Source organism: Fusarium oxysporum, genomic scaffold (genome assembly GCF_000149955.1).
Source record: "Fusarium oxysporum f. sp. lycopersici 4287 supercont2.52 genomic scaffold, whole genome shotgun sequence".
Taxonomy (NCBI): Eukaryota; Fungi; Ascomycota; class Sordariomycetes; order Hypocreales; family Nectriaceae; genus Fusarium; species Fusarium oxysporum.
In genome coordinates, this window is record NW_017264853.1 from 99,404 (window position 1) to 106,513 (window position 7,110).

At 48.6% G+C, this 7,110-nt stretch overlaps 5 protein-coding genes across 5 annotated transcripts in view; 3 read left to right on the top strand and 2 right to left on the bottom strand.

The window, feature by feature from the left end:
* FOXG_22842 (uncharacterized protein) overlaps positions 1-2,172 on the top strand; it is a gene marked incomplete at its 5' end in the record, with an annotated part of 3,116 nt that extends 944 nt beyond the window's left edge. Inside the window, 2 exons of the mRNA XM_018403260.1 lie at positions 444-861; positions 909-2,172. Of these exons, the coding sequence (XP_018258552.1) occupies positions 444-861; positions 909-1,227 (737 nt within the window). The 3' untranslated portion in view covers positions 1,228-2,172. The remainder of the gene's footprint in view (positions 1-443; positions 862-908) is intronic.
* Positions 393-2,114, bottom strand: FOXG_17533 (uncharacterized protein). The gene is made up of 3 exons (XM_018397538.1): positions 1,856-2,114; positions 1,475-1,791; positions 393-1,423 (listed from the first exon to the last, which is right to left on the bottom strand). The coding sequence occupies exons 1-3, from the start codon at positions 2,057-2,059 to the stop codon at positions 1,246-1,248; spliced, it is 699 nt and encodes a 232-aa protein (XP_018258553.1). The 5' UTR covers positions 2,060-2,114; the 3' UTR covers positions 393-1,245.
* A 230-nt stretch (positions 2,173-2,402) lies between the features above and the next one.
* FOXG_17534 (MFS transporter, SP family, sugar:H+ symporter) lies at positions 2,403-4,281 on the top strand (the record flags this gene model as incomplete). The annotated part of the gene is made up of 3 exons (XM_018397539.1): positions 2,403-2,556; positions 2,606-2,891; positions 2,945-4,281. The coding sequence occupies exons 1-3, from the start codon at positions 2,452-2,454 to the stop codon at positions 4,279-4,281; spliced, it is 1,728 nt and encodes a 575-aa protein (XP_018258554.1). The 5' UTR covers positions 2,403-2,451.
* An 18-nt stretch (positions 4,282-4,299) lies between these two features.
* Positions 4,300-6,438, bottom strand: FOXG_17535 (uncharacterized protein). Its single transcript, XM_018397540.1, has 2 exons — positions 6,347-6,438; positions 4,300-6,297 (listed from the first exon to the last, which is right to left on the bottom strand). Exons 1-2 carry the CDS (start codon positions 6,384-6,386, stop codon positions 4,424-4,426), a joined length of 1,914 nt encoding a protein of 637 aa, XP_018258555.1. The 5' UTR covers positions 6,387-6,438; the 3' UTR covers positions 4,300-4,423.
* A 453-nt stretch (positions 6,439-6,891) lies between these two features.
* Positions 6,892-6,987, top strand: FOXG_22843 (uncharacterized protein; the record flags this gene model as incomplete). The annotated part of the gene is made up of 1 exon (XM_018403261.1): positions 6,892-6,987. The coding sequence occupies one exon, from the start codon at positions 6,892-6,894 to the stop codon at positions 6,985-6,987; it is 96 nt and encodes a 31-aa protein (XP_018258556.1).
* Between the last annotated feature and the right edge of the window lie 123 nt (positions 6,988-7,110).

Consider the following 7,110-nt stretch of genomic DNA (forward strand, 5'->3'; position numbering starts at 1 on the left):
GGTTTATAAATCATTTTAGTGTAACCAACCACAAAATAAAAAAGGTGGAGGTCGGATGATATAAAAATATCCCAAGAAAAAATACAAATAACGACAATCATTATGCAAAAAGGAAGGAAATTTGACTAATAAATGTCACTCGTCTTTTCATCTTATTTGTTCTAGCACCAACCGGGAGCTTTACCGGTTTAGTTAAATTATTCTGCCTTTGCGTTTCGAGTGGGTAAATAAAATCATAAATATATATATTATTATATCTTTTAAATTATCATGGTTTTTCGGTTAAGAGTGCCCTGTCCGTTCGATCGGATTTAATTATTGGTGATTAAGGTTTGACTTAATAAAAACATATCGTGAACAACTTTTCTAATTGTGCATAAGGGCCTTCTAGGAGTTTAACTGAACTTGCCCCAGAAGAGGTAACAGGCCGACACTGTACTCAGGCATGAAGTACCAGAGCGAGCTACATGTCAAATCCAACTACATCTCCAATCGTCTGCTCTCATCGTCATGTGTGGCACCGGAAGACGCGTTATTCATGGATGCAACATTGGACAAATGGTCCAGCACATTGCCGGAGTACTTGAGACTGGAACACGATGTCCGCTCAGCTGAGCCTACATTCTATTTCAACAGGTCACGTCTCTGGTGGCGCTTCTGGAATCTCAAGATCATCATCTTCCGCCAGTTATTTCTCAAGCGGGCAATTGGGACAAGTAATTCTAACATAACAGCACCAGTCAGCGAGGCTGATGAAAGGTGCATGAACATTGCGGTGCGCGCTGCGAGTGCGACGATAGCATCGATCGATCAGCATACCCAGGAGAGACAGAGAACCAGGCTTGTGACTTGGTATTCAATGTGAGTCATTCCTCACAAGTCTGTAGGGATGAGGTTGACTTCTCTAGCTATTTTACATTCCACGCTTCCCTGGTCATCATCCTTGCTATCCTCAGTAACTCGGAATCACCAGACATGCCCAAGTGGCAGGAGGATGTCAACACGGTCCGTCGCATCTTCCGAGATGTATTTGTGGACAATGAGCTCGCGACTCGCTGCGCCAACATTATCGACGTCATGCTGCCAGACCCTCTCTTGAACCCGGGGGATTGGGCAAATGTCCAGCTGGATCCTATGCTAATGGACTTTTCGACGTGGCCAGCAGCATCTGCTGACGAGTTTGCCAGCGTTCTCGGCTGGCCAGACTGGCCCAACTTTCCGCAGTGAATGGACTTATTAGAATCATCAGTTTATAATGCGCACATTGGGTTCGATGAGATGGGATCTAATGTATTCTCCGTTCGGTATATCGTTTTCGTCCACCCGCTTGATCGCTGTGTCTATTGTCGTCTCGATTCCGGCTCTTAGGTGTCGTGATGCTAAGCGCTCCCGTGCGATATCAACTGGCACATCCACAAACCACCTTTGGTACACATTAGCTTGGAGTACAATAGGGGGTGATCGCGAGACTTACTTATCATCTACCAATGTGGAAATGCGGCTCCAAGGCTCTTGATCCAAGAGTACGTAGTTGCCTTCGATGATAACAAGTTTGGCCCGTGAAGAAATCTCAATGGCATCGGGGATTGGGTCTTTTCTCGCATGGTCAAACCCCGGCGCTTTAATGATGGTTTGCGGCTCGTCATCTGTTGTCACAGGTGTCTTCTTGAGTAACACTACGAGATCTAATAAGGCGGCGGCATTGAATGTGAAAGGCGCGCCTCGCCTTCGAAAGGCTTGGTCAGGGTCGTGGAAGGAAGAGAGAGTCGTACGAGTATAATGGAATCCATCCTGGAGAGTTGGGTGTTAATGACGTAGTTGTTGCTTGGAGTTGGGGCCTCGAGGATATACTAACCATTGGAAGTACTGCGACATCGAGAATGCCGTTTTTCTTCAGCTCCCTGATCAAGGCATCAGAGATGGTGGTTTTTCCCGATCCTGGTACGCCAGCCAACGCAATCAAGATTCGTTGTGTTGGACCTGAGAGCTTCTGCCGGGTCAGAAGACGCTCGACGCGATCATTGAGCTTGTTTGTTGTCTTGACCAAATCGCCATCCATATTGAGATAATTGCTTAGTAGAGCTTGTTCGGAGAAAAATACAGGTTGTTCTGGGACTCTTTAACTTGATTTCTTCGGAGGAGACCGGTCCTTCTTGAATCATCAGACGGCAGCTACAATTCCTCACGGGATACAGTAGTCCGGACACTTAGCTCCTTAATTTCTGATTGGTTCGGACTGGAGTTGGCCGGACCCAGCGAGATGGGGTCCTACGTAGTGTCGATCTCCAGTATTCTGTGGGGTTCAGTCCACACGGAGCAAAACTTGTCCACCTCGTGCTGATCCTATGCGAATATAAGAACCCCAGAAAACCTCCACAAATGTTTGTTTCCCCAGTTCCATCCCCAGATTCAATTTCGACCTAAACATCACTTTAATCATCGAGTTTCAATATGGCTGGTGAACGAACCACCAATGAGCAGCAGATCGACGCAGTACCCAAGAAGGGTGTCTGGCGACAGCTGCGCGAGAACCCTTATATTTTTGGACTCTCTATGGTAAGCAGCTTCTTGTCGTAGCTTTATCGGAACTGACACTCTGTATTAGTTTGCCAGTCTTGGTGGCTTCCTTTTTGGTTACGATCAAGGTGTTGTGTCGGGCGTATTGACCATGGAGTCGTTCGCCGCTGACTTTCCACGAATCTACCTTGACAGCAGTTTCAAGGGTTGGTTCGTCTCAACACTGCTTCTGTGCGCGTGGTTTGGATCTCTTATCAACGGCCCCATTGCCGACTACATTGGTAGAAAGGGCTCTATTCTCCTGGCTGTTGTCGTCTTTACCATCGGCTCTGCTTTCCAGGCTGGCGCCGACTCGATCCCTATGCTTTTCGCTGGTGAGTAGCAGCAGACTTTTCCCCTCTGTCACTCCTCCTAACACGAGACTCAGGACGTGCTGTGGCTGGCCTTGCAGTTGGCATGTTGACCATGATTGTGCCCATGTATATGTCCGAGGTGTCAAGCCCCGGCATCCGGGGTACTCTTGTTGTTCTGCAGCAACTTAGCATCACACTCGGCATCCTCGTGAGCTACTGGCTAGAGTACGGAACCCAGTATATCGGTGGCCATCGATGCGCACCCGATATCCCGTACTCAGGTGGTACTTCCGACAAACGCACTTTCGATCCTCGATACGATGTCGGCCCCAACGGATGCACGGGACAGTCCGAGGCTGCTTGGCGAGTTCCCTTTGCCCTCCAGATTTTCCCTGCGCTTGTTCTGGGCATTGGAATGATCTTTTTTCCCGAGTCCCCGCGCTTTTACCTCATGCGCCACAAGGAAGACCAGGCCCTTGCTGCCCTGGCTCAACTCCGTCAGGTTCATGTTGACTCAGAATCCATCAGAGCTGAGTATCTAGCCATCAAGACCGAGGTGCTGTTTGACGAGTCCGTGTCAGCGGAGAAGTTTCCCGGGAAGAAGGGCCTTTCCCTCTTTGCTGCTCAGCATGTTGCTCTCGTATCTACATGGCCCGCCTTCAAGCGCCTCGCCATTGGCTGCTGCATCATGTTCTTCCAGCAGTTCATGGGCTGCAATGCCATCATCTACTACGCTCCAACCATGTTTGCGCAGCTGGGACTCTCCGGAAATACCTCTGGTCTTTTGGCGACCGGTGTATACGGCATCGTCAACACGCTTTCAACGCTACCCGCCCTGTTCTTAATTGATAAGCTGGGTCGTCGTCCGTTGCTCATGTGTGGTGCAGCTGGAACCTTCGTCTCTCTCGTTATTGTCGGTGGCATCATCGGAGGATATGGCTCAGCTCTTACCGACAATAAATCAGCGGGCTGGGTCGGTATCGTCTTTATCTACATCTACGACGTCAACTTCTCGTTTTCCTTCGCGCCTATCGGTTGGGTTCTGCCCTCTGAAATCTTCAACCTTGGCAACCGATCCAAGGCCATGGCTATCACCACTAGTGCTACTTGGATGTGCAACTTCATTATCGGCCTTGTGACGCCTGACATGCTGGCCACCATTGGCTGGGGTACCTACATTTTCTTTGCCGCATTTTGCCTTCTTGCCTTCCTCTTTACCTACTTCTTCGTGCCTGAGACTCGTGGAAAGAGTCTGGAGGATATGGATCTTGTGTTTGGCGATACTGCATCTCATGAGGAGAAGGCAAGGTTGATGGAGATTGCATCTTCTATGGGCCTCACAGAAGCCGTTCCTGGGCACAAGGTTGGTCTCGCTAAGGAAGACTATACTTCTGCAGAGCATTTTGCTTAAGTCGGTTATTACTGGACTTGCGCGGTTCTGCTATAGCTTCCCAAGGGATGAACTAGTATGCTAGGCTGACAGTATACAGCTTTACTTCAATATCTGATAAGAAGAAATGAAATAGCCATTCAGTATCCAAGCAAATAACTTTCTAAAACTTGATATCTATCGCCCTCCAAGAGTTACTGCCACAGTGAACGTCTCCTTGCAACTTGAAATGAGAGAACCAATCATCCTGATAAGTAACATTGAACCCAGCGTTGGCATATACCTCAGATACAGCATTCGCAAAGATGTCCTGCTTGTTGATTACAGGACCCCAAGGCTTGGGTGCAAGGACCTTTTGGTCGGGCAGAACCAGGCCATTGACGGTACCCGGCCAGAGAGCTAGAACTTGGGTAGCTGTATCAACCGCGCGTCGTTGCAATGAGTTCTTTGGAGTGCCTGCCTCCACGATCGATTTGGCCTTGTAACCAGGTCCCATAGCGCCTTTCAAAGTGATACCGGTCTTACTTGAGGTCTTTTGAGGCATTTTGGAGGTATCTTCCTCTGCATTTGAGTCTGATGGCTTCTGTCCGGGACATAACCAGCTGTCCGAATCAGCATAATAGAAAGGCATAGGAACTCGGAAGATATCCTTGTCAGTGATTCCAGTCTCTCGTTTGAGAATGTTGAGATTGGCTTCAATGCGCTGAGCCGAGTTCTTCTGGATGGCTTCAAAGTTCTTAAACTTGAGAGCCTCTTGGATAGTCTGCCTGGGAAGGCACAGTTCTTGCTTCTTCTCTCCCACTTGAAGTGAACGGGAAACAGCCTTGACACTTCCATGACCGGCCTTGGACGCCTTCTTCAGTAGATCAAGGCCCTTGAGCGGATCTGCAACCATGATGATCCATCCACGTTCATTGTAGGCAGGCAAGAACTGGAGGAACTCGTCCACATGACCAACGTACAACCAGCTTGTATCGAGGATCAGAGGGTCTTGAACCTCTTGGGCCTTGAGAAACTCGACCATGAGAGGGGCTCTTCCATCCCAAGCACCCATGATCGTTCTGCCTAGAGGAAAAGACTTTCCATTGTGCTTGTAGGGAGGTATAGTCTCCAGGTTTCCAGTGGAGTCAATGGTATCACCATCACCTGGGTGTTGAACTGCGCCAACCTCGTCGTTTCGGAGCTCATGGAACGCGTCGCGGCCAGATCTACGCGAGCTCTGCACCGATCGGATCATGATGCGAATAGTAATGGGGCCATTCGGGCCAGGCATGCTGGAGTAACCGGGCTCGAAAAAGTCCTGAGTCCAGATATCTTGGTTGTCGAAGAGGAAGATCGGGTCCTTGATACCAGCATTTGCGACGTTGCGCTTGATATCATCGACGTATTGCTGCTGAACAGGGTTGAAACTAGGGTCGTTCACACCTGTTGAAAAGACACGTTGAGCCACCTGCCCATGGTGATGGGTCAATACTGGGGCAACCCGGACAGCAACAGTGTCGGTTGCTTTTGTCTTGCCATCGGTGACTGTGAACTGTATCTTTGCGTTGCCATCCCAGCCCTTGGGGCGACGGACATCGCGGGCATCGATACCCAATTCGAGGCCCGATGAAATCTCCTTAGTCGTGAACACATAATCGCCTGATACGTAGATCCACTTGTTACCCTTCTTTGTGAAGACCCGGACTTTTGCTGCGGCTGCTCTATCGGTGACCCGGATGGATCCCTTGGCAGATGGACTCAATCCGGATATGGGAAGCGTTTTGAGTGGCGCAAGATATTTTGGGTTACGTTGGATGTCATCTGTCGCATCGTTGCACAGGTCCAAATAAGTCTCATTGCTCGGGATGATGTCGACGCTGGGTCCCCATTTCTTAGCACAACGACGGCCAGTATCGCCGATGTTCGGTAAAATTAAAGCGCCTCGATTAGCGGCCCATGAAGATTTGCCATCGATGTCTCTCTTGTCGATTTTTCCATCGCGGTTGGTATCTGCGAGGATGGTCACTTGGAGAGCATTGCAAGTCTTGAATAGCGCTACAGCAATTGTCAGCAGGATAAGCTCAATCGATTACTGCCTGTGTACCTAGCGTCAAGACAGCCGCCTTGGTAGTTGGAAACTTCATTGTGACTTAGGAAACCCCAAGATATTGGGCTGAAGGACCCAAGAGAGAATTGACTGTTTTATGTTTCTCAACACGTATTGTATTTATTTATAGCAGTTGATAGAACATCCTTGCATTAAACGCTAATCTCGGTAACATGACTAAAATCCAGTTAGCGCGCTCGTATAAATCCTACACGGGTTTCTAGACCAGTCGATTACCTGTAGTGGAGCAATGTCCCTTGCATTCCCGAGGATCCAAATATGGCGACTCCTTTTCAGGGCTATTAGTGGTCATAGCGTTTGCACCACCTGATGATTTTGTCGTATTCTCAATCTGATAACAGGCTCGGTTCTGGACCTCTCGAGGATGGGTTCACGAGGTAAGGCGCACGATTCAAGCATTAGCTGTTAGCCATGTCCTAAAAGCTGAGAATTACTAACGTAAAGTCATCCTAATCGAGTACAAATTTTGCTTAAAGAATTTCATCACTTAGGATAAAGATCCTAAGATGTCATCCTGACTGATGGCGGGGTTAGTTACCAAATCACCGTGGTTCAACTATGAGACCAGGCAGTGCAGTAAGACAGAAAGTCACAATAAAGAGGATCCCTCTCAGTGACACATCTTTGATCGTTAAGACTTCTCGGTAAAGCCATATACGCCATTGATCATGGCTAGAGCTTCTCATCTCGCTAGATAGATAAAGCAATATATCTCAAGATCACGAGGAGACGGTAGAGCT

Excerpts from the sequence above, each read along its gene's own strand:
- FOXG_17535 (XM_018397540.1), bottom strand. The coding sequence starts at position 6,386 with ATGAAGTTTCCAACTACCAAGGCGGCTGTCTTGACGCTAG. Across the intron at positions 6,298-6,346 it reads GGCGGCTGTCTTGACGCTAG|CGCTATTCAAGACTTGCAAT; the intron begins GTACACAGGCAG and ends CAATTGCTGTAG.
- FOXG_17533 (XM_018397538.1), bottom strand. The coding sequence starts at position 2,059 with ATGGATGGCGATTTGGTCAAGACAACAAACAAGCTCAATGATCGCGTC. Across the intron at positions 1,792-1,855 it reads ATGTCGCAGTACTTCCAATG|GATGGATTCCATTATACTCG; the intron begins GTTAGTATATCC and ends CCAACTCTCCAG. Across the intron at positions 1,424-1,474 it reads TCCACATTGGTAGATGATAA|GTGGTTTGTGGATGTGCCAG; the intron begins GTAAGTCTCGCG and ends TGTGTACCAAAG.